Source organism: Bos mutus, chromosome 10, assembly GCF_027580195.1.
Source record: "Bos mutus isolate GX-2022 chromosome 10, NWIPB_WYAK_1.1, whole genome shotgun sequence".
Lineage (NCBI taxonomy): Eukaryota > Metazoa > Chordata > Mammalia > Artiodactyla > Bovidae > Bos > Bos mutus.
The window spans coordinates 15,312,244-15,339,477 of NC_091626.1; the positions used below are offsets into that span (position 1 = coordinate 15,312,244).

General features: G+C 38.0%; 1 protein-coding gene across 1 annotated transcript; it reads left to right on the top strand.

The window, feature by feature from the left end:
* SPESP1 (sperm equatorial segment protein 1) lies at positions 1-27,234 on the top strand. The gene is made up of 2 exons (XM_070378497.1): positions 1-203; positions 26,042-27,234. Exons 1-2 carry the CDS (start codon positions 131-133, stop codon positions 27,076-27,078), a joined length of 1,110 nt encoding a protein of 369 aa, XP_070234598.1. The 5' UTR covers positions 1-130; the 3' UTR covers positions 27,079-27,234.

The following is a 27,234-nucleotide window of genomic DNA, read 5'->3' on the forward strand; positions in this document are numbered from 1 at the left end:
GTGACAACCGTTGCGGGGCGCCCGGGGCCCCGAGGAAGGACGGTCGTCCCGCCAACCCCCTCCCCTTTCGGACTGAGGTACCCGGCCTGGTGGCCCCAGGACGTTCCCAACGCATGGCGGAGTGCTGTGGATGATGCCCATGAAGTTCTTAGTCCTTCTAGTTGCGCTGCTGCTATGGCCTTTGTCCCTGCCAGCGTATCGAAGTGAGTGGCCAGAGGCGGCTGCCACTCCAGGGGACACTTGTGGGGGAACCTCCCAGGGTTCCCGGGCCCGCCTAAGACCCAGCTCTTCCTTTTCTGGGTCCTACATGCCTCCCAAACCCCATTCTCCAGGGGCTTGGCTTCAGGTGCCGAGTTGTGTCCCAGTTCTGGTCCGCCCCACCTGCGCGTGGTGAGGCAGTGATCCAGGCTTTGGGTCCCAAGCGTGGCTGGGGTGAGCCGGACTGGGCACCTGGGACACCCTGGGCAGAGACAACCCTTGTTCACCTGGCCTCGTTTACCGGAGAGTCGCTGCAGGTGTGGTAAAGCAGGGTGGGAGCACCTGCGGCCAGCAGGCCGGGGCGGCCGGGTTTTGGATGGCTGCCTGGCTGGCTGGGGGGCATGGTTTTTACATTGTTCGCTACCTTTTTCGCTGTAAATGTAATCTGTCGTAACATATGCAGAAGTATGAAATTCCAGTTTCATTGTTCGTCAAGTTTTGTTGAAACACAGCAGTCCAGGTTGCTTTCCCGCCTTTTAATAGCAGAGTTCAGTAGTTGCCACGGAGACAGGATGGGCTGCAAAGCCTGAACTGTTCTCTTTCTGGCCCTTGACAGAAAGACTTTGAGCCCATGTTTAGACAGGGAGAGTGTGTGGATTGTGGACAGCTGTCTAGGACTCTCGCTGACCTATGCACGCCCACTGAGCATCCTCAGGTGCACAGAATTCAAAACCTTAGTAGAGCAGAATTATGACTTAACTACTTGTCCCTCCCCAGTGGCTGAAAACTAATAAGGTCATATTCAGGGGTGCTGAGACTGCTATATTAATATCACATGAACACCTTGAGGTATTTAAGTGTCTGATATCTGGTATTCCAGATAGACCATGAGGCCTATTCATCTAGACTAACTTTAGTTCACTGTAGTATCTAGTGATGTTGGGGTTTGGTTTAACTATCTAAATAAAATTTAACAGGTAGGTGTGAAAAAAGTACTAAAGTGCATGCTAGTTATGCAGAGCTATATTTCAGACTTGTTAAAAGCTCTTAGTTAACAATTAAATTTCAAAAATGAAAACACAGAACAACCAAAGTCATAAATAGTAGTGGTTAAAGTTCTGAATAAAGTGCCCTAGGTAACTAAAGTCAGCCCTTTCAGTACTAGCACTTAATGATTGTTAGTTGTTTTAAACAAAAGTCTTTGCAAAAATTTTTGCTGTAAAGAACTGAGCACTGAAGAATTGATGCTTTTGAACTGTGGTGTTGGAGAAGACTCTTGAGAGTCCCTTGGACTGCAAGGAGATCCAACCAGTCCATTCTAAAGATCAGTCCTGGGTATTCTTTGGAAGGAATGATGCTAAAGCTGAAACTCCAATACTTTGGCCACCTCATGCGAAGAGTTGACTCATTGGAAAAGACTGTGATGCTGGGAGGGATTGGGGGCAGGAGGAGAAGGGGATGACAGAGGATGAGATGGCTGGATGGCACCACCGACTCGATGGACCTGAGTGTGAGTGAACTCCGGGAGTTGGTGATGGACAGGGAGGCCTGGCGTGCTGCGATTCATGGGGTCGCAAAGAGTCGGACACGACTGAGCGACTGAACTGAACTGAGCAGAGCATACTGAAGATGATAATTGTCTTTTCTGGCTGTTACTAGTGGTCATTATTACTAACACCAGAGATTGAATTTTGGTAGTTGTAGAGCAGTAGGTCACAACTGACTAATATATATGCAGACTTCAGCTGAAGTGAAATACTGTCACACAGTATTCTCTGAGACTGCTTGAAAGCAATACCTGGTTACTCAACTCAGTTCGATCTCTTGTCTAACTCCAAAACTCCATGGCCTGTGCTCTTCCTTTGTACCCTCTTAACCTAAATTTTCTTAAGTAGAAAATGAAAAGATACTTCTCAGAAAAAGGAATGATTTTGTGTTGAATATACAGATGGTACAAGAGAAAAGGAAATATATATACAGGTCATAGATCACGAAGATCTCTTAGAAAATGTAATTTACATCTTTTCCATAGAAGTAGATTAAGGGATATGTAGGGCAGTGCTAACATGGCTACTTTTCCTGTGAAACTTATCACTGTGTTCAATTTAAATCGGGTATGTATTCTTTGATTTGTATGTCTGCTCTTCCAACAGTATTGTCAAGAGAACCATATAAAACACTCCTCTCTCATGCCAAATAAAAGACACATTGGTTTTTTTAAGGAAAAGTGCATCTTTAACAATTTTTTTAGAATACTAGATAGCTTTGAGGTTATCTTAAGCAAACATCACAGGAATTATTATACTTGTTGAAAATATCAGTACTTCTTTGGCATCTGTCTTTGTCTTTAGGAAGACTTTAGTCTTAATGGACCACAAAAGGCAAGGGAAGTAGTAAGGCAATAAATATTCAAATCTATTGGCAACTGATTGGAATTGAAAGGGAAAGCAGATTGCTTTTATTTCAAGAACATTGAGAAATTCATTTGGTTCTGGTGCTGCAAGTTCATTTTTCACTATTTCAAGGCTCAAGGCCATGGCATTTGGGAGAGTCTTTCAAACCTGTGAATGTAATGTTATGACACACTTCATTAATGTTTTGGATAATAAGGAGTGTGTCTTCTAATGCAGATGTCAAAGGGTAGCCTTTGGGGATATAGTAGTTTCATTAGCCTATTAATATTTTATGGGAAAAATTCTGTCTTTCTGTTCTTTGGAGCTCTTGTCCGTGTTCTTTTGATAGGGTTTCATGTTTTTTAAGACTTCTTATTTTCTGACAGTAACCAGTTGTACCAAGACCACTTTGTATATTCTGTGTTCTGAATGGGATTAGCCATCCTTCTGAGAAGACAAAATAGTACATGGTGTTAGAGAGCCGAGTACTTGGGATATATATCAATGCTATGGTAATATTATTTTTTAGGTCATTTTACTCAACAGAACTAGAAGAGATATATTTCATGGTCATGAATTTGTTTGGGTTCTGATTAAATTTTAACATTACTCATAAGATAACTTTCTGATTTTTGACTCTTCACCTTAACTAAATGTGTATTCCTTTTTCAAAATATATTTAGTATAGTTATTTTGGTTTTCTGTTGCAGCATAAAAGACCACCCTCAAATGTTATCATTTCTCACGATTCTGTGGGTTGTCTGCACTCAGCTGAGCCGTTCTGCTTCATGTGGTGGAACTGAAGAATGAAGAAGCTCAGTTTGGATGAGAACATCCAGCATGGCTGCTCATCTTTCAGGGTCTTTCTCTACATCACTTCTCATTTCTCAGTAATCTAGCCCAAGTGTCTTTATATCATGGGAGCTTGCTTCCCAGACAGAACTTTATAAGCCCTCAATATGCAAGTTTTTATAAAGCCTATGCCACTTCAGATTTGCTAGTGTCCTGTAATAGGCCAAGACAGTCACACAAGGAGAACCTATATTCAGCGTGGGAAGAGACACATTAACCCAAAACATAAATACCAAGAAGAGTAAAGCCATAAAGTTATGTTTCTTCTTTTTTCAGCTTCATTGAGGCATAATTGATTAATAAAATTATAATATATTTAAAGTGTACAATATGATAATTTGACATATGTATTAATATATATATATATATATATATATAAACTCCCACCATGGAATTAATTAACACATGTCACCTCACATCTTTACCTTTTTGTGTGTATCATCAACTATTTTCATCATATTATACATTAGATCCTCAGGCTTTATTTTTCTTATAACTGAAAGTTTGTATTTTTTTTTTTACCAGACTTTCTCCCCATTTCCCGTATCCCTGACCCTGAAGTTGTTTCCTTAACATGAACACTTAATTAATATAACATAATTACTTGTTTGTTTTACCTGCTAGCAAAAGTTAAAATTTGAATTAACAAATTATAGGAAAACTGCTGCATAAATAACAAGATGTGACATTTTCTTTTCTGATCATTCTTTGAGTATACCCTACTAATGAAGCATAGTTATTACAGCTTTGAATTGGAAGTACTTCAGCTCAGTTATTCAAGTTTCTTTTAATTTGAAGGTGTTGGTGTTTTAGCTGGAAGTTCTTACATGCTGACAGCTTTCAGGTATTCTTACTTGCAACACTTCTGTAGAGTATGGGAAGTCTGTTCTTTATGAGCTCATTTCATGATTTGGATGGAAAATACAAGCAATTTGTTCTCTAGAGCTAAGACATTCAGGCAGAGTCTGGCCCATTTATAAATGATTCAATGCGTGGGTATATGTTAAGCTTTATATACATGAATTCTTTGTTGACGAAGCCATTCACTCTTGTGGTAATACAAATCCTAGTTATATTTGAATCTTTTAAAAGATGAGCATCCACGATTCTTGTTTTAAATTGGGTGCAATCACCAAGTACTATGTTAAGATTACAGTAAAAACATATGAGTTCTAAAGCACAATGACCAATCATATTTTGTTGAGCTTTAACTTCTTTTGTCTGTATCTGAAAAGTTTAAGAATTTATCTTTCCTTCTTTACCGAGCTACTATGTTTCCCCCAGTTATAATGAACATTTTGTTGTTACCTTTAACTTACCAGGTATTTATTGTTATGCCAATTTTTTTGGTTTAAATCAATAGTATTATTGGGCTTTAAGGCCTTAGTTTTTAAAAACATAAATTACATTTTAAGCACATGATCAGATAGCACTCATCTTATTTTGTTGTTCAGTCGCCAAGTCGTGTCTGACTCTTTGTGACCCTGTGGACTGCAGCATGCTAGGCCTCCCTGTCCCTCATCATCTCCCAGAGTTTGCCCAAGTTCATGTCCACTGAATCGGTGATACATCCAACCATCTCATCCTCTGTTGCCCTTTTCTCCTTCTGCCTTCAATCTTTCCCAGCATCGGGGTCTTTTCCAGTGCATCAGGTGGCCAAACTATTGGAGTTTCAAGTTGAGCATTAGTCCTTCCAATGAATATATGGGGTTCATTTCCTTTAGGATTGACAGGTTTGATCTCCTTGCTGTCCAAAGGACTCTCAAGAGTCTTCTCTAGCACCATAGTTTGAAAGCATCAATTCTTCAGCGCTCAGCCTTCTTTATGGTCCAACTCTCACATCCATATGTGACTACTGGAAAGACCATAGCTTTAACCATACGGACCTTTGTCAGCAAAGTGATGTCTTTGCTTTTTATATGCTGTCTAGGTTTGTCATAGCTTTCCTTCCAAGAAGTAGTCATCTTCGAATTTCATGGCTGAAGTTACCATCTGTAGTGATTTTAGAAGAGGCAGTCTGTCATTGCTTCCACCTTTTCCCCATCTGTTTGCCATGAAGTGATGGGACCAGATGCCATGATCTTAGTTTTTTTAGTATTGAGTTTTAAGCCAGCTTTTTCACACTCTTGTTTTACCCTCATCAAGAAGCTCTTTAGTTCTCTGCTTTCTGCCATTGGAGTGGTGTTATCTGCATATCTGAGATTGTTGATATTTCTCCTGGCTGTCTTGATTCCAGCTTATAACTCATCCAGCCCAGCATTTCACATGATGTACTCTGCATATAAGTTAAATAAATGAGGTGACAATATACAACCTTGTCATACTCCTTTCTCGATTGTGAACCAGTCAGCTTTTCCATATAAGGTTCTTGACCTGCATACAGGTGTGTCTTCTGCATACCTCAGAAGACAGGCAAGATGGTCAGATATTCCCATCTCTTTGAGAGTTTTCCACAGTTTGTTATGATCCACACACTCAAAAGCTTTAGCATCATCAATGAGATAGAAGTAGATGTTTTTCTGTAATTCCCTTGCTTTCTCTGTGATCCAGCAAATGTTGGCAATTTGGTCTCTAGTTCCTCTGCCTTTTCTAAACCCACCTTGTACATCTGGAAGTTCTTGATTCAAGTACTATGGAAGCCTGGCTTGAAGAATTTTGAGCATAACCTTACTAGCATGGCAAGTGAGCACAATTGTCTGATAGTTTGAACATTCTTTAGTACTGCCATTCTTGGGAATTGGGTGAAGAATGACCTTTTCCAGTCCTGTGGCCACTGCTGAGTTTTCCAAATTTGCTGACATTTAGAGTGCAGTACTTTAATAGCATCATCTTTTTTTTTTTTTTTTTTTTAAGATTTTAAGTAGCTCTGCTGGAATTTTATCACCTGCACTAGCTTTATTGGCAGCAGCGCTTCCTAAGGCCCACTTGACTTCACACTCCAGGATGTCTGGCTCTAAGTGAGTGATCACACCATCATCGTTATCTGGGTCATTAAGATCTTTTTCCATACAGTTCTTCTATGTATTCTTGCCATCTCTTCTTGATCTCTTCCGCTTCAATTAGGCCTTTACCCTTTCTGTCCTTTATTGTGCCCGTCTTTGCGTGAAATGTTACTTTGATGTCTCCAGTTTTCTTAAAGAGACCTCTAGTCTTTTCCCTTTTGTTGTTTCACTCTTTCTTTTCATTGTTCATTGAAGAAGGCCTTCTTGCCTCTCCTTGCTATTCTCTGGAACTCTGCATTGTTAGGTATGCCTTTCTCTTTCTCCCTTGCTTTTTACTTCTCTTCTTTTCTCAGCTATTTGTAAGGCCTCCTCAGATAACCACTTTGCCTTCTTGCATTTCTTTTATCTTTGGGATGGTTTTGGTCAGTGCCTCCTGTACAGTATTACAAATCTCTGTCCATAGTTCTTCAGGCACTCTGTTTACCAAATCTAATCCCTTGAATCTATTCATCACATCCACTGTATAATCATAGGGGATTTGATTTAGGTCGTACCTGAACTGCCTAGTGGTTTTCCCAGTTTTCTTTAGTTAAGCCTGAATTTTGCTAAAAGAAGCTGATGTTCTGAGCCATAGTCAGCTTACAGTCTTGTTTTTGCTGACTGTATAGAGCTTCTCCATCTTCGGATGCAAAGAATGCATAATCAGTCTGATTTCAGTATTGACCACTTGGTGATATCCACGTGTAAAGTCATCCCTTGTGTTGTTGGAAAAGGGTGTTTGCTATGATCAGTGTGTTCTTTTGGCAGAATTTTGTTAGCCTTTGCCTTGCTTCATTTTGTACGTCAAGGCCAAACTTGCCTGTTACTCCAGGTATTTCTTGACTTCCTACATTTGAATTTCAATTCCCTATGATGGATAGAACATTTTTTGTTGATAGTAGTTCTATAAGGTCTTTTAGGTCCTCATAGAACTGGTCGACTTCAGCTTCTTTGGCATCAGTGGTTGGGGCGTAGACTTGGATCACTGTGATGTTGAATGGTTTGCCTTGGAAACGAACTGAGATCATTCTGTTTTTGAGATTGCATCCAAGTACTGCATTGGGGCTCTTTTGTTGATTATGAGGGCTACTCCATTTCTTCTATGGGATTGCAAGGGAACTCATCTTACATTGATAGAGAGATGTTTTTTTAGGATTTAGGGTTTTTTAGGATTCTATCTTGTAGTGTTTTTGAGCATATTTCTTTGTACTGCCTGGGTATTACATTATGTATACATAACTTATTACAGTCTATTGGTATCAGCATTTTGCTAGTTTCAGTGAAATGTAGAAACCTAACCTCCCTTTATGTTCTTTTACCCTCTCTCATTCATACTGTTAATTGTCATATATATTTCTTTAGCATACATAGAGAACCACATCAGATAGTATTATAATTTTACTTCAGCTGTCAATCATAGTTTGAAAAACTCAAGAGGAAAAGAAAAGTTCACTGAATTTTCCCATATTTTTGCTCCTTCTGTTACTCTTTCTTCCTTGCCAATGTTCAGGATACCTTCTTTTATGATTTCCTTTTTTTTAATGTTGTTTTATCCCATGGATGGAGGAGCCTGGCAGGATAGTCCATGGGGTTGCAAAGAGTCGGACCCAACTGAGCCAATTCACTTGTTTAGTTACTAAGTTGTGTCTGACTGTTTTGTGATCCTCTGGACTATAGCCCACCAGGCTCTTCTGTCCATGGGATTTTCCAGGCAAGGATACTGGAGTGGATTGCCGTTTCCTTCTCCATGGAATCTTCCTGACCTAGGAACTGGACCTGCGTCTCCTGCATTGCAGGCAGATTCTTTACTGCTGACCCACTAGGGATGCCCTCCTTTCTGTTTAATGAGCTTAATTTAGTTATTCTTTTAGAATAGGTCTTATGGCAACAACTTATCTTAATTTCCCTTCATCTGAGAGGTATTGATTATCCTTTCATTGCTAAAGGATATTTTCCCTTGATAAAGAATTCTGGATTGATAGTCCTTTCCTTTTATCACTTGAAAAATATTATGCCTTTTACTTCTGACATTCATGATTTCTCTTGAGAATTCAAATTGTAATTTAACCTGCTTCTTTCAAGATTTTTTTCTTTGTCTTTAGAGTTTTTCTTTGTCTAAGATGACCATGATACATCTTAACATGGATTTCTTTGGGTTTATTCTGTTTTGAGATTCAGATTCTTGAATCTGTAAATTCATGTCTTTTGCCACATTTGGGAAATTTTCAGTCATTATGTTTTTGAATACCTTTTCTGTTTATCCTTTTTCTTTTCTCTTTCCAAGGCTCAGGTGACATGAATGTTAGATCTTTTTGTTACAGTCTCACAAGACCCTGAGGCTCTTTTCATTTGTTTGCATTTCATTTTTTCTCTTTTATTCAGATTGGGTAATTGCTGTTATTCTATCTTCCAGTTCACTGCTTATTTCCTCTTTCCTCTCCATTCTGCTGTTGAATCTATCTACTGAGTTTTTCAGTTCAGTTATTGTGTTACTCAATTCTAAAACTTAATTCGTCCTTATATATTCTATTTCTTTGCTGAGATTTTCTACTTATTTATTAAGACTTTTTATGTTTCATTTGTTTCAAGAAATCCATAATTGCTTGTTGAAGCATTTTTATGATGGCTACTTCTAAATCCCTGTCAGATAATTCTGACATCTGCATCATCTCAGTGTTGGCATCTGTTGGGTTTCTTTTCTTAATCAAATTGAGATTTTTCCTGGTTCTTGTAATGACCACTAGCCTTTGATTCAAACCTGGATATTTTGGGTATTATGTTGTAAGACTCTGGACCTCATTTAACTCTTTTGCTACAGATTTAAATAGGTCTTTGACACCACTTTAATGGTGGATGTGGGGTGTTGCCTTGTTACCACAGGAAGGAGCTGAAAGTCCTAGCTCCTTACTTGGCCTTCTCTACTTGAAAAGAGGAGGTATTCATATTTGTTGCAGCACTTCATGGGATAAGGGCAGAGGAATTGGGGAAGCTTAATGAAACTTGATGAGGGTGAAAGTCTATGTTTTCCACTCAGCCTCTGCTGATGGGGGTAGGATTGCAAGGTTTTCTGTGCTTTTGGCTTTTTTTTTTTTAATTAAAGGATAATTGCTTTACAGAATTTTGTTGTTTTCTGTCAAACCTCAACATGAATCAGCCATAAGTATACATATATCCCCTCCCTTTTCTGTCTTGCCAGTTTACTCTTTTCCTGGTCCTTTGGCCATGAAGAAAGCAGTCTTTCTCTTTGAGCCTTTTTGGTCTGTGTCCATTGGTGTTTTTGGATTGCCAGCATCTCCAGTTCCCAGTCTAGGATATATATGGCAAAAAGAAAACCCAGGGAACTCACTGCTGTGTCGTTACTCAGGTCCTGAAGTCCCTAGTTGGTCTACCTTCATCGCTCTGCCTTTCAGAGTCTTTTCATCTCATGCTTGTCTTACATATAATGTTGAAGATTTTTAACTGTTAGTAGGAAGGATAGAGGGAAAATACATATTGTCTATCTTTTTGGAAGTAGAAGTCCAAATACATTGTTTTAAAACATTTTATTTGGGGCTTATGGAAGAGGCATTATGTTTTACAAGTAAACAAGATTACCTAAGTAGAACACACATAGGAATTGTGTGATGACCTGTTTTTAATTTTGGTCAAAATATGTTGGAATTAAGTTTACAGTTGTCTTGTCTATGTTATTTTCCAGTTTGTGTATAAGGTATGTCGACTTAAAAAAAATGCACAATGTGAGTGTTGTGAGTTAAGTTTTATTTGGGAAAAAATGAGTGTAGCCCAGGAGACAACACCTCAGATTTTGGAGGAATTGCTCCAAAGAGGCAGGGGGGAAGGTCAGTATATATGTGATTTTGGTTAAGGAGGAATACATGCAACCAGACACATATTTTTCCAGAAAGCTTCTGCTAGTCTTGTGAAGCTTTCTGCCTGTCATGAGGATCATTCATCACCATGCAGGATTTTAGTGCTTTTTAAAATATGAGTAGATACAAGAATTGGGCTCATAAAATCGGCTCCTGAAAACATCTAACTATCTGAAGACCTGTCCTGCCAGTTTTTCCCTGAGTAGGGTGCCTCATTTCTGTTCACCCTGAACTCTTTTTGAGGGGGGCAGGTATTGAAAATCAGCAGCTGCAGTAGCACATGATTTAATCCTTGTAGAGGTGGATGGCAAGTGCCAGTGGCAAATGCCAATTTATAGTTGATAGGTACTAGTTATTGGAAAGAAGAGAGAAGTCTTAATTGACTATCAGATATCTAAGTTATTTAGATACAATTTTATCTGAGTAGTGATTCATAGTACTCTAAATTAGAAAGAGACTATAAATAAACTCAGTATTTTGAGAGTTTATTTAAAATTGTCCTTTAATTTTTTATTATTATAAGCAATTAACCAGTATACTTTATTTTACTAGCAAAAGTAAAATTGTTTTTACTTTAAAATATTTGATACCAAACCTCAAGTTTTTGTCTTTTAAAAGCCTTTAGATTAATACATATGCTATTAATTTAAAATTGTTTTAGTTTGCAGGTTCATAATTAAGAATGTCAGGAATTATAACCAAGTTAATGTCAAAATAAAATGCAATTCATATTAAATGTTGTCAGAGAATTATAGCAGTTAAAGACTATACATAGAATATTTTAATGGAAAAATTTTATTGGTCCTTATGATTTTACAGTATTGTATAAGTTTTATAATAACCAGTTTTTGAGATTCCAAGTGTTTGGTTTGTAATACATTTCAAGTGAAATCCCATATTTACATTTTATGTATGTGTTGTTTGATACTGTTCTTGAAAAGTTTAGCTATATGGACTTCAAGTTCAAAAATCCAAATTCTGCATAGATTTGGATGTGTCCTTACTTTCCAGTTTTGTATTCTGCGATAACTACACAATCACCACATAAATAAAACACAGAAAAATACGTTTTTAAAAGTAAAAATTTTTTAAAGTCTTAAGATTTACCACTTTTGAGATTTTAAATTGTTACATTAAATAAGGAACTTACCAAAGAAACATTAAAATTACCTAGTTTTCTTACAGTCCTACTTTTTATTACCCTTTGAAGTAAAGATTACTCATATTAAAGCTTCCAAATTTGAGGGTATACATCTTTTAAAAATTGTAGCTCCTTTCCTTTTTTTTTAACCAAAAAGCTGGAGTTTTTAGTTTAGTTTTTCTTTTTATTCAGCTTAGAAGCTATTGGTTCTTTGATCAAGATTTAGGGTGACATTTTTTTTTTTTTTTTTTGTTGTTTATTTTTTTAAATTTAATTTTATTTTTAAACCTTACAATATTGTATTAGTTTTGCCAAATATCAAAATGAATCCGCCACAGGTATACCCGCGTTCCCCATCCTGAACCCTCCACCCTCCTCCCTCCCCTACCCTCCCTCTGGGTCGTCCCAGTGCACCAGCCCCAAGCATCCAGTACCGTGCATCGAACCTGGACTGGCGACTCGTTTCATACATGATATTATACAGGTTTCAATGCTATTCTTAACACTTTAGTCTCAAAGGAACTAAGTAGGAATCTTTCTAATAAGCTTTTTAATGTTAGCATTAGTGTCATTGCTTTTTATTGTTATTTTTGGCATGTAGTCATCTCACACGCTAGTAAAGTAATGCTCAAAATTCTCCAGGCCAGGCTTCAGCAATGAACTTCCAGATGTTCAAGCTGGTTTTAGAAAAGGCAGAGGAACCAGAGATCAAATTGCCAGCATCCGCTGGACCATCAAAAAAGCAAGAGAGTTTCAGAAAAACATCTATTTCTGCTTTATTGACTATGCCAAAGCCTTTGACTGTGTAGATCACAATAAACTGTGGACAATTCTGAAAGAGATGGGATTGGCAGACCACCTGACCTGCCTCTTGAGAAACCTATATGCAGGTCAGGAAGCAACAGTTAGAACTGGACATGGAATAACAGACTGGTTCCAAATAGGGAAAGGAGTACGTCAAGGCTGTATACTGTCACCCTGTTTATTTAACTTATATGCAGAGTATATCTGGAGAAGGAAATGGCAACCCACTCCAGGGTTCTTGCCTGGAGAATCTCAGGGATGGGGGAGCCTGGTGGGCTGCCGTCTATGGAGTCACACAGAGTCGGACACAACTGAAGTGATTTAGCAGCAGCAGCAGCAGAGTACATCATGAGAAACACTGGGCTGGAAGAAGCACAAGCTGGAATCAAGATTTCTGGGAGAAATATCAATAACCTCAGATATGCAGATGATACTACCCTTATGGCAGAAAGTGAAGAGGAACTAAATAGCCTCTTGAGGTTAAAGAGGAGTTAAAGAGGAGAGTGGAAAAAGTTGGCTTAAAGCTCAACATTCAGAAAACGAAGATCATGGCATCTGGTCCCATCACTTCATGGGAAATAGATGGGAAAACAGTGGAAACAGTGTCAGACTTTATTTTTCTGGGCTCCAAAATCACTGCAGATGGTGATTGCAGCCATGAAATTAAAAGACGCTTACTCCTTGGAAGGAAAGTTATGACCAACCTAGATAGCATATTCAAAAGCAGAGACATTACTTTGCCAACAAAGGTCCGTCTAGTTAAGGCTATGGTTTTTCCTGTGGTCATGTATGGATGTGAGAGTTGGACTGTGAAGAAAGCTGAACACCGAAGAATTGATGCTTTTGAACTGTGGTGTCGGAGAAGACTCTTGAGAGTCCCTTGGACTGCAAGGAGATCCAACCAGTCCATTCTAAAGGAGATGGGTCCTGGGTGTTCTTTGGAAGGAATGATACTAAGGCTGAAACTCCAGTACTTTGGCCACCTCGTGCGAAGAGTTGACTCATTGGAAAAGACTGTGATGCTGGGAGGGATTGGGGGCAGGAGGAGAAGGGGACGACAGAGGATGAGATGGCTGGATGGCATCACCGACTCGATGGACGTGAGTCTGGGTGAACTCCGGGAGTTGGTGATGGACAGGGAGGCCTGGCATGCAGCAGTTCATGGGGTCGCAAAGAGTTGAACACGACTGAACTGACTGAACTGAGTCACTTTTTAGTTGCATAGAAACTCATGCCCCACCCCACTTTTTAGTGTAAGTTTTCTGGAAAAAATTGTTTGTTAGAACAGTTAATGTACTTTGCTGCTGCTGCTAAGTTGCTTCAGTTGTGTCCGACTCCTAGTGACCCGATGGACTGCAGCCCACCAGGCTCCTCCGTCCATGGAATTTTCAAGGCAAGAGTACTGGAGTGGGGTGCCATTGCCTTCTCCATAATGTACTTTAGTTTTACTAATTAGGAAAATCTCTCCAGAAACAGATAAAGGTATAACTGTTGAGGTTTTTACAAAACAATACATTTATATATTTCCATTCTTTTAAATGGATATTGTGAAAGAAATTATTTTTACACCTATTACGAATTGAAGTTTTTATTCATGCAATTTTATATTAGCTTCCTCATGCTTTAAAATAGTAAAATTTGGCATATGTTATGGCATAATGATCCACTCCAGTGTTCTTGCCTGGAGAATGCCAGGGACGGGGGAGCCTGGTGGGCTGCCGTCTACGGGGTTCCACAGAGTCAGACACGACTGAAGTGACTTAGCAGCAGCAGCAGCAGCAGCAGCAGCATCGCATAATGGCATAATGAAAAGATATAGCATAATGAAACTGATAAATAAAACACTTGGTTTATGCATGACTTCAGTTAGAAAGATGGTAATGATAACCCTGTATGCGAGACAGCAAAAGAGACACAGATGTATAGAACAGTCTTTTGGTCTCTGTGGGAGAGGGAGAGGGTGGGATGATTTGGGAGAATGGCATTGAAATATGTATAATATCATATATGAAACAAATTGCCAGTCCAGGTTCGATGCACGATACTGGATGCTTGGGGCTGGTGCACTGGGACGACCCAGAGGGATGGTACGAGGAGGGAGGAAGGAGGGGGGTTCAGGATGGGGAACACGTGTACACCTGTGGCAGATTCATGTTGATGTATGGCAAAACCAATACAATATTGTAAAGTAACCTCCAATTAAAATAAATAAATTTATATATAAAAAATGAAAATAACTTCTACTGATAAAATTAAATTTTATTAATTCTAGCTCTTTTAAAATGATTTTTAAAATCTTTGTGTTAATGTCCAGTAAGTGTAATGCAAACCAGTTACCAATATGAGATTTTAAATATATAATATACATAGAATAAGGTGCACAGTCTAATGTATAGTTTAATCAATTTTTATAGTTAATGCTTCTGGGTAACCAATGCATAAACAAAGAAACAAAATATTTCCAGCTAGTTTAGTTTGCAACCATTATATTTTAATGTATAGAAATAGTTGAAATCTTACATAGAAATTTATTTTTTATTTTTTAAAATTTATTTTAATTGGAGGCTAATTGCTTTACATTACTGTAGTGGTTTTGTCATACATTGACATGAGTCAGCCATGGGTGTACATGTGTTCCCCATCCTGAACCCCCTCCTACTTCCCTCCCAATCCCATCCCTCTGGGTCATCCCAGTGCACCAGCCCTGAGAACCCTGTCTCATGCATCGAACCTGGACTGGCAATCTGTTTCACATATGATAATATACATGTTTCAATGCTATTCTCTCAAATCATTCCACCCTCGCCTTCTCCCACAGAGTCCAAAAAGACTGTTCTATACACCTGTGTCTCTTTTGCTGTCTTGCATGTAGGGTTATCGTTACCATTTTTCTAAATTCCGTATATATTGCCAGGAGAAATATCAATAACCTCAGATATCCAGATGACACCACCCTTATGGCAGAAAGTGAAGAGGCACTAAAAAGCCTCTTAATGAAAGTGAAAGAGGAGAGTGAAAAAAGTTGGCTTAAAGCTCAACATTCAGAAAACTAAGATCATGGCATCCAGTCCCATCACTTCATGGCAAATAGATGGGGAAACAGTGGAAACAGAGGCTGACTTTATTTTTCTGGGCTCCAAAATCACTGCAGATGGTGATTGCAGCCATGAAATTAAAAGACACTTGCTCCTTGGAAGGAAAGTTATGACCAACCTAGACAGCATATTAAAAAGCAGAGACATTACTTTGCCAACGAAGGTCCATCTAGTCAAGGCTATGGTTTTTCCAGTGGTCATGTATGGATGTGAGTTGGACTATAAACAAAGCTGAGCTCAGAATTTATGCTTTTGAACTGTGGTGTTGGAGAAGACTCTGGAGAGTCCCTTGGACTGCAAGGAGATCTAACCAGTCCATCTTAAAGGAGATCAGTCCTGGGTGTTCATTGGAGGGACTGATATTGAAGCTGAAACTCCAATACTTTGGCCACCTGATGCAGAGAGCTGACTCATTTGAAAAGACCCTGATGCTGGGAAAGATTGAGGGGCAGGAGGAGAAGGGGACGACAAAAGATGAGATGGTTGGATGGCATCACCGACACAATGGACATGGGTTTGGGTGGACCCTGGGAGTTGGTGATGGACAGGGAGGCCTGGTGTACTGCGGTTCATGGGGTTACAAAGAGTCAGACACGACTGAGCGACTGAACTGCACTGAATTGATACTGTATTGGTGTTTTTCTTTCTGGCTTACTTCACTCTGTATAAAAGGCTCCAGTTTTATCCACCTCATTAGAACTGATTCCAATGTATTCTTTTTAATGGCTGAGTAATATTCCATTGTGTATATGTACCACAGCTTTCTCATCCATTCATCTGCTGATGGACATCTAGGTTGCTTCCATGTCCTGGCTATTATAAACAGTGCTGCGATGAACATTGGGGTACATGTGTCTCTTTCAATTCTGGTTTCCTCAGTGTGTATGCCCAGCAGTGGGATTGCTGGGTCATAAGGCAGTTCTATTTCCAGTTTTTTAAGGAATCTCCACACTGTTCTCCATAGTGGCTGTACTAGTTTGCATTCCCACCAACAGTGTAAGAGGGTTCCCTTTTCTCCACACCCTCTCCAGCATTTATTGCGTGTAGACTTTTGGATAGCAGCCATTCTGACTGGCATGAAATGGTACCTCATTTTGGTTTTGATTTGCATTTCTCTGATAATGAGTGATGTTGAGCATCTTTTCATGTGTTTGTTAGCCATCTGTATGTCTTCTTTGGAGAAATATCTGTTTAGTTCTTTGGCCCATTTTTTGATTGGGTCGTTTATTTTTCTGGAATTGAGCTGCAGGAGTTGCCTGTATATTTTTGAGATTAATTCTTTGTCAGTTGCTTCATTTGCTATTATTTTCTCCCATTCTGAAGGCTGTCTTTTCTCCTTGCTTATAGTTTCCTTCGTTGTGCAAAAGCTTTTAAGTTTAATTAGGTCCCATTTGTTTATTTTTGCTTTTATTTCCAATATTCTGGGAGGTGGGTCATAGAGGATCCTGCTGTGATGTATGTCAGAGAGTGTTTTGCCTATGTTTTCCTCTAGGAGTTTTATAGTTTCTGGTCTTACGTTTAGAGCTTTAATCCCTTTTGAGTTTATTTTTGTGTATGGTGTTAGAAGTGTTCTAGTTTCATTCTTTTACAAGTGGTTGACCAGTTTCCCCTGCACCACTTGTTAAAGAGATTGTCTTTTCTCCATTGTATATTCTTGCCTCCTTTGTCAAAGATAAGATGTCCATAGGTGCGTGGATTTATCTCTGGGCTTTCTATTTTGTTCCATTGATCTATATTTCTTTGTGCCAGTACCATAGTGTCTTGATGACTGTATCTTTGTAGTATAGCTTGAAGGTTGATTCCTCCAATTCCATTCTTCTTTCTCAAGATTGCTTTGGCTATTTGAGTTTTTTTGTATTTCCATACAAATTGTGAGTGGAATTTGATTCCTCCAATTCCATTCTTCTTTCTCAAGATTGCTTTGGCTATTTGAGTTTTTTTGTATTTCCATACAAATTGTGAAATTATTTGTTCTAGCTCTGTGAAAAATACTGTTGGTAGCTTAATAGGGATTGCATTGAATCTATAGATTGCTTTGTGTAGTATACTCATTTTCACTATATTGATTCTTCCAGTCCATGCACATGGTATATTTCTCCATCTATTTGTGTCCTCTTTGATTTCTTTCATCAGTGTTTTATAGTTTTCTATATATAGGTCTTTTGTTTCTTTAGGTACATATATTTCTAAGTATTTTATTCTTTTTGTTGCAATGGTGAATGGAATTGTTTTCTTAATTTCTGTTTCTGATTTCTCAGTGTATAGGAATGCAAGGGATTTCTGTGTGTTAATTTTATATCCTGCAACTTTACTATACTCATTGATTAGCTCTAGTAATTTTCTGGTGGAGTCTTTAGGGTTTTCTATGTAGAGGATCATGTCATCTGCAAACAGAGTTTTACTTCTTTTCCAATCTAGGTTCCTTTTATTTCTTTTTATGCTCTGATTGCTGTGGCCAAAAATTCCAAAACTATGTTGAATAGTAGTGGTGAAAGTGGGCACCCTTGTCTTGTTCCTGACTTTGGGGGAAATGCTTACAATTTTTCACCATTGAGGATAATGTTTGCTGTGGGTTTGTCATATATAGCTTTTATTATGTTGAGGTATGTTCCTTCTATTCCTGCTTTCTGGAGGGTTTTTTTTTTTTTTTATCATAAATGGATGTTGAATTTTGTCAAAGGCTTTCTCTGTATCTATTGAGATAATCGTATGGTTTTTATCTTTCAATTTGTTAATGTGGTGTATTACCTTGATTGATTTGTGAATATTGAAGAATCCTTGCGTCCCTGGGATAAAGCCCACTTGGTTATGGTGTATGATCTTTTTAATGTGTTGTTGGATTCTGTTTGCTATAATTTTGTTAAGGATTTTTGCATCTATGTTCATTAGTGATATTGGCCTATAGTTTTCTTTTTTGTGTGGCATCTTTGTCTGGTTTTGGTATTAGGATAATGGTGGCCTCATAGAATGAGTTTGGAAGTTTACCTTCTTCTGCAATTTTCTGGAAGAGTTTGAGTAAGATAGGTGTTAGCACTTCTCTAAATTTTTGGTAGAATTCAGCTGTGAAGCCATCTGGACCTGGGCTTTTGTTTGCTGGAAGATTTCTGATTACAGTTTCAATTTCCATGCTTGTGATGGGTCTGTTAAGATTTTCTATTTCTTCCTGGTTCAGTTTTGGAAAGTTGTACTTTCCTAAGAATTTGTCCATTTCTTCCACGTTGCCCATTTTATTGGCATATAGTTGCTGATAGTAGTCTCTTATGATCCTTTGTATTTCTGTTGTCTGTTGTGATCTCTCCATTTACATTTCTAATTTTGTTGATTTGATTCTTCTCCCTTTGTTTCTTGATGAGTCTGGCTAATGGTTTGTCAATTTTATTTATCTTCTCAACGAACAGCTTTTGGCTTTGTTAATTTTTGCTATGGTCTCTTTTGTTTCTTTTGCATTTATTTCTGCCCTAATTTTTAAGAATTCCTTCCTTCTACTAACCCTTGGGTTTTTCATTTCTTCCTTTTCTATTTGCTTTAGGTGTAGAGTTAGGTTATTTATTTGACTTTTTCTTGTTTCTTGAAGTACCGCCTGTATTGCAATGAACCTTCCCCTTAGCACTGCTTTTACAGTGTCCCATAGGTTTTGGGTTGTTGTGTTTTCATTTTCATTTGTTACTAAGCATATTTTGATTTCTTTTTAAATTTCTTCTGTGATTTGTTGGTTATTCAGCAGCGTGTTGTTCAGCCTCCATATGTTGGAATTTTTAATAGTTTTTCTCCTGTAATTGATATCTAATCTTACTGCATTGTGGTCAGAAAAGATGCTTGAAATGATTTCAATTTTTTTGAATTTATGAAGGCTAGATTTATGGCCCAGGATGTGGTCTATTCTGAAGAAGGTTCCATGTGCACTTGAGAAAAAGGTGAAATTCATTGTTTTGGGGTGAAATGTACTATAGATATCAATTAGGTCTAACTGGTCTATTGTATCATTTAAAGTTTGTGTTTCCTTGTTAATTTTCTCTTTAGTTGATCTATCCATTGGTATGAGTTGGGTATTAAAGTCTCCCACTATTATTGTGTTATTGTTAATTTCCCCTTTCATACTTGTTAGCATTTGTCTTACATATTGCGGTGCTCCTATGTTGGGTGCATATATATTTATAATTGTTATATCTTCTTCTTGGATTGATCCTCTGATCATGATATAGTGTCCTTCTTTGTCTCTTTTTATAGCCTTTATTTTAAAGTCTGTTTTCTGATATAAGTATTGCTACTCCTGCTTTCTTTTGGTCTCTATTTGTGTGGAATATCTTTTTCCAGCCCTTCACTTTCAGTCTGTATGTGTCCCTTGTTTCGAGGTGGGTCTTTTGTGGATAACATATATAGGGGTCTTGTTTTTGTATCCATTCAGCCAGTCTTTGTCTTTTGGTTGAGCCATTCAACCCATTTACATTTAAGGTAATTATTGATATGTATGATCCCATTGCCATTTACTTTGTGGTCTTGGGTTCGAGTTTATACACCCTTTCTGTGTTTCCTGTCTAGAGAAGATCCTTTAGCATTTGTTGGAGAGCTGGTTTGGTGGTGCTGAATTCTCTCAGCTTTTGCTTGTCTGTAAAGCTTTGATTTCTCCTTCATATTTGAATGAGATCCTTGCTGAGTACAGTAATCTGGGATGTAGGTTTTTCTCTTTCATCACTTTAAGTATGACCTGCCATTCCCTTCTGGCCTGAAGAGTTTCTTTTGAAAGATCAGCCATTATCCTTATGGGAATCCCCTTGTGTGTTATTTGTTGTTTTTCCCTTGCTGCTTTTAATATTTGTTCTTTGTGTTTGATCTTTGTTAATTTGATTAATATGTGTCTTGGGGTGTTTTGCCTTGGGTTTATCCTGTTTTGGACTCTCTGGGTTTCTTGGACTTGGATGACTATTTCCTTCCCCATTTTAGGGAAGTTTTCAGCTATTATCTCCTCAAGTATTTTCTCTTGGTCTTTCTTTTTGTCTTCTTCTTCTGGGACTCATATGATTCGAATGTTGGGGCATTTAACATTGTCCCAGAGGTCTCTGAGGTTGTCCTCATTTCTTTTCATTCTTTTTTCCTCTTTGCTTCTTTTATTTCTACCATCCTGTCTTCTACCTCACTTATCCTATCTTCTGCTTCCATTATTCTACTGTTGGTTCCCTCCAGAGTGTTTTTGATCTCATTTATTGCATTATTCATTATATATTGACTCTTTTTTTATTTCATCTAGGTCCTTGTTAAACATTTCTTGCATCTTCTCAATCCTTGTCTCCAGGCTATTTATCTGTAACTCTATTTTGTTTTCAAGATTTTGGATCATTTTCACTATCGTTATTCTGAATTCTTTTTCAGGTAGATTCCCTATCTCTTCCTCTTTTGTTTGGTTTGGTGGGCATATATCCTGTTCCTTTATTGCTGAGTATTTCTCTGCCTTTTCATCTTGTTTATATTGCTGTGTTTGGGGTGGCCTTTCCATATTCTGGCAGTTTGTAGTTCTTCTTTATTGTGGAGGTTCCTCACTGTAGGTGGGGTTGGACATGTGGCTTGTCAAGGTTTCCTGGTTAGAGAAGCTTGTGTCAGTGTTCTGGTGTGTGGAGCTGGATTTCTTCTCTCTGGAGTGCAATGAAGTGTGCAGTAGTGAGTTTTGAGATGTCAGTGGGTTTGGTGTGACTTTGGGCAGCCTGTATATTGAAGCTCGGGGTTATGTTCCTGTGTTGATGGAGAATTTGCATGGTATGTCTTGCTCTGGAACTTGTTGGCCCTTGGGTGGTGCTTGGTTTCAGTGTAGGTATGGAGGCTTTTGATGAGCTCTTATCAATTAATGTTCCCTGGAGTCAGGAGTTCTCTGGTGTTCTCAGGTTTTGGACTTAAGCCTCCTACCTCTGGTTTTCAGTCTTATTCTTACAGTAGCCTCAAGACTTCTCCATCTCCTTTAGAAGACAATGGGCTGCCTTTCTGGGTGCCTGATGTCTTCTGCCAGCATTCAGATGTTGTTTTGTGGAATTTGCTCAGCGTTCAAATGTTCTTTCGATGAATTTGTAGGGGAGAAAGTGGTCTCCCCGTCCCATTTCTCCACCATCTTAGGACCGCCTCCTAAAGTGTTTTCAAATAACCAATATTTTTAAGTCTATGAGATAAAGGGCAGATTTAGTATCTTAATTTTATAGTTAAGTAAATATTCAGAGAAATTTAGTAGGTAGTAATTTAATAGTAGAGAAATTTAGTAGTAGAGAAATAAGGTCATGATGCTAGAAAGTGGTAGAACCAGAACCAGAATGAAAGATATTTTTTCACTGCACTAGGTCACAAGTTAATTTTCCTTAGTATTTTCCTTCAGAAAAACCTCTAGATTCAGGACAATGCATTTTATAAATATTTGCTTTTGTTTAGTCACCAGGTCGGGTTCGACTTTGCTACCCCATGGACTGCGGCACACTAGGCTCCTCTGTCCTACACTGTCTCCTGGAATTTGCTCAAACTCATGACAATTGAGTTAGTGATGCGTTTCAACCGTCTCATCCTCTGTCATCCTCTTCTCCTCCTACCCTCAATCTTTCCCAGCATCAGGGTCTTTCCCATTGCGTCAGCTGTTTGCATCAGGTGGTCTAGGTATTGGAGCTTCAGCTTTAGCATCAGTCCTTCCAATAAATACTCAGAGTTGATTTTCTTTAGGATTGATGACTAGTTTGATCTCCCTGCAGTCCAAGGGACTCTCAAGAGTCTTCTCCAGCACCACAATTTGAAAACATCAATTCTTCACCACTCAGCCTGCTTTATGGTCCAACTCTCACATCCATCCATGACTACTGGGAAAACTATAGCTTTGACTAGATGGACCTTTGTCTGCAAAGTGAGGTCTTTGATTTTTAATATACTGTCTAGATTTTTCTTAGCTTGCCTTCCAAGAAACAAGTATCTTTTAATTTCATGGTGCAGTCACCATGCAGTGATTTCATCCCCAAGAAATTAAAATCTGTTAGTGCTTCCACTTCCCCCTTCTATTTGACATAAAGTGATGGGATCCGCAGCTATGATCTTAGGTTTTTGAATGTCAAGTTTCAAGCCAGCTTTTTCACTCTCCTCTTTCACCCTTATCAAGATACTCTCTAATTCCTCTTTACTTTCTGCCATTAGAGTGATATCATCTACATGTATGAAGTTTTTGATATTTCTATGGGCAGTCTTGATTACAGCTTGTGATTCATCCAGTCTGGCATTTCACATGATGTATTTTGCATTTAAGTTAGATAAGCAGGATGATAATATACAGCCTTGTCATACTCCTTTTCCAATTTTGAACCAGTCAATTGTTCCGTGTCCAGTTCTAACTGTTTGCTTCTTGACCTACAAACAGGTCTCTCAGGAGTCAGGTAAGGTGGTCTGGTATTACTCTTTAAGAATTTTCCACAGTTTGTTGTGATTCACAATGTCAAAGGCTTTACCCTAGTCAGTGAAGCACAGGTAGATTTTTTTTTGCCTGGAATCCCCTTGCTTTCTCTGATACAATGAATGTTGGCAGTTTGATCTCTGATTCCTCTGCCTTTTCTAAACCCAGAAATTTTCCAGTTATTTCCAGTTGTATATCTGGAAATTCTTGGTTCACACACTGCTCCAGCCTGACTTGAAGAATTTTGAATATAACCTTACTAGCATGTGAAATGAGCACAATTGTATGGTAGTTTGAACATTCTTTGCTATTGCTCTTCTTTGGGATTGGAATGAAAACTGATCTTTTCCAGTCCTGGGGCCATGGCTCAGTTTTCCAAATTTGCTGGCATATTGAATGCAGTACTTTAACAGCATCATCTTTTAGGATTTTAAAATAGCTTAGCTGGAATTCCATCACCTCTGCTAGCTTTGTTTGTAGTAATACTTCCTAAGGCCCATTTGACTTCACACTTCAGGATGTCTGGCTCTAGGTGAGTGTCCATACCATTGTGGTTATCTGAGTCATTAAGATCTTTTTTTTTTTTTTTTTAATTCTTCTATGTATTCTTGCCACCTCTTCTTAATCTCTTCTTTTTCTGTTAGATCCTTACCGTTTCTGTCCTTTATTGTGCCCATCCTTGCATGAAATATTCCCTTGATAGCTCCAGTTTTCTTGAAGAGTTCTTTAGTCTTTCCTATTCTGTTGTTTTCCTCTATTTCTTTTCATTGTTCATTGAAAAAGCCCTTGTTATCTCTCCTTGCTATTCTTTGGAACTCTGCATTCAGTTGGATATATCTTTCCCTTTGTCCTTTGCCTTTTGCTTCTCTTCTTTCCTTAGCTATTTGTAAAGGTTCCTCAGACAACCACTTTGCCTTCTTGCATTTCTTTTTCTTTGGAATGATTTTGGTCACTGCCTCCTGTATAATGTTACTAACCTCCATCCATAGTTCTTCTGGCATTCTGTCTACTGGACCTAATTTAATTTATACACATAAGAATATGTAAATAAGTATTTTCTTTTTAAAATATGGCCTTTAATTGTTTACTGTGTTAAATGATTGGGTGTGTGTGCTTAGAGAGTAAAAGTTAAGACCCCTTTAATGTCCAACTTCAGTCCCATTCTCTCTCCTCAAGGGCAAATGCTCACATAAATTTGATAATGATATCCTTCTAATCAGTAAAAAAAAATCTCAATTCCCAGACAAATGTATGATGCTATATCATTTATTCATAAAAAATTATGAGGATAATATACAAATAAATCTACATTCTCTGTCTTTTTTCATGTATCATCAAATGGATCTTGAAGTATGCCAGACTTTTCTAAACATGACATAAAATGCCGAGTCTGCTTTTAGAATCTAGATCTCTAGTAGACATGTCTAGTATCTTTCTACTATCACATTGCCTATTAAACTTCTGATTAAGACTTTTTTAAAATTTAGAAATGTGCTTTCAAGTTTGATTAAAATTCCATCTGGTCTAAATTTAACAGATGAGTTAAGAAAGAGAGGAGGAAAAGCATTTGGGGACTTCTTTGTGCTTGCTAAAGAGCTGAATAAAAGTGCCTCCTGGGCAGAAAGTTTGTTATTCCATTTTGCCTGCAGAGGGAATGTTCAGTTAGAACTTATTCACTAGTGTTTGGGGAAAAGTAACTTACCTCCTTGAATTAAATCAATTTCTATCCATCAGAGTAGGGGAGTTGAACAGAATTTCAGAGTATATTATTCAGTAATCTTTTCTGTTTTCCACATTGGAAATGAGAAGATGCAACAAAATACCAGTATAAATAGAACTGCCATTTTATTGTAAGAGTTAAGTGTTGATGATTTAAACGAGAAATCAGTAAACTTTTTCTGTAAAGGCCCAGATAGTTTTCTAGGCCATAAAGTCTCTGTTCCAACTATTCAGCTCTACTGAACAGCCAAAAGTAGCCCTATACAATACATAAACAAAGGAGCAAGACTGAGTGGGAAAAAAAAAAAACCACTTTATTTATAAAAACATTTGGGTGGATATGACCCACAGGCTGTAGTTAGATCTTTTCTGGGTTGAAAGGAGTGGTGATGGTCTAGTTGCTAAGTTGTGTCTGACTGATATACTGATAAATATTTAACAACTGGCTTTTCTGAGAGATGAGTACACCCTGACTTATAGCATTTGCCCATTTACATGGTATAAATACTCTCACCATGGTCGATTTCAAACTACCTACTTGACATCACTCAACAGGGAGGTGAAAGAGATAAACAGAGGCATACCATTAAATAGGATTTATAATGTACTAGAAGGCAATGGCAACCCACTCCAGTACTCTTGCCTGGAAAACCCCATGGACGGAGGAGCCTGGTAGGCTGCAGTCCATGGGGTTGCGAAGAGTTGGACACGACTGAGCAACTTCACTTTCACTTTCACGCATTGGAGAAGGAAATGGCAACCCACTCCAGTGTTCTTGCCTGGAGAATCCCAGGGACGGGGGAGCCTGGTGGGCTGCTGTCTATGGGGTCTCGCAGAGTTGGACACAACTGAAGTGACTTAGCAGCAGCAGCATAATGTACTAGATACAAATTTTCCAGACAAGAATACTGGAGCAGGTTGCTATTTCCTACTCCAGGGTATCTTCCTGATCCACGGATTGAACCCATGTTTCCTACGTTGGCAAGCAAATTCTTTACCACTAAGTGACCTGGGAAGCCAACCACTACATAGCATTTATAACATACTAGATATAAATAACCTCAAGAGCAGAAATAATAATAAGATGAAATAAAATAATAAGAAAGGGTGAGTTTTGAGTATTTATTACCTTGTTTTGAATATATTTACTTAATTGTAAATACAGAATTTAATTTTTAATGTCTGTGTTTACCATCTGGCTCATGATGTTCATTAAAATTTAATAGTTGGCTTTAATGAGCCACTATGAGTCTACTATAGCACACCCCTGTGTTAGAGAACATAACCAAGAATTTTGTTTTAATAAGCTACCTGCTGAATCATAGGTTATATGGGAAAGTAAAAGCAAAGAGAAATAGAGAATTGTGTTAATATGCAACTTTTACAGTAATCTTGCTCATGTATTTTAATAAGAATCTGAAAAAATAATTTTGTTTATTTAGGTGAGAGTTGACTGTGTCAGGTGCTTTATTTCTTGGTTCTTTATCTCAACTTTTAAGTGATAGCATGTGAAGTAAACTTAGGCGAGTAAATACTGTCAATATGTCATATATAATAATAAATGTTACTTTTTCTTTTTTCCTTAAGGAGTAACTGTGACGCCTGATGAAGAACAAAACTTGAATCATTACGTACAAGTTTTACAGAACCTAATACTAAGTGTTCCCACTAAGGAGCCAGGTCGTCAGAAAAAATCAAAGTCTCCAAATAATGCTAATTTCATAGGACCGAGAGTATCAAGAGTTAAGGAGCTAAAATATACACATGATGTAGGTCCGGGTGACAATGATGTTTTAATCAATCCTGTCAGTGAAGAAACTACAACTTTCCCTACTAGGGGCTTCACACTGGAAGTAGACAAGAAAAAACGTACTAAAAGCACAGCATTCTGGTCGATTAAACCAAGTAATGTTTCTGTTGTTTTACATGCAAAAGAACCTTTTATTGAGAAAGACGAGCCAGAGCCAGAGCCAGAGCCAGAGCCAGAGCCAGAGCCAGTTGAACATCGCACTGGGGCACCAACGCAAGTGCCAAGTGTTACTGAACCAAGTCAGGATGTCACCTCTTTAAGTGGGAGCACTGACTTGGGTACCACCACGGAAGAAGAAGATGTTCCTCAGCTCTCAGGTGACAATGAAATGGATTATCTTGAATCACATGACATGTATAATGAAGACGTTTTGAAAAGAATTGCAGATATTAATTCACAGTTGCATCACGTCCCTCTTCCTGAGAGCTACAAGCCAGAATATAGAGCGGACATTCGAGCTTCTAAAGAACACCTAAAACGAAGCCTTGCTCTAGCCATAGCAGCAGAACATAAATTAGAAAAAATGTATAAATCCCAGATGTTACCACAAGGACGAAGCAGTGGTGGAGTTTATGACATTATAACTGTTATTAACATGCTGTATAATTCTAGATATAAATTATCTGAATATTTAGATATAAAATATGTTCCATTAGAGATGAGAGGAAAAGCTACTGTAGTAGTCCATACATTGAAAAGAATACTATGTGTTGGTCATGGAGAAGAAACTCACAACCTCCTTAAGCAGTTATTAAATAATAATATAAGAATTTTACACATACTTGATACTCATGACAAAGATGATTCAAGCTAACTGCATTCATTCATGGGAGAAATATGCATACTAGTGATTCAAAAATTGTATGAAAATATTTTCTATTGTAGTTCACTGTGTTAACATCTTTATATGTCACATGTTATGAAAAATTTTCATATGCACTGAAACCTAACAATTTAAAATAAAATTTTG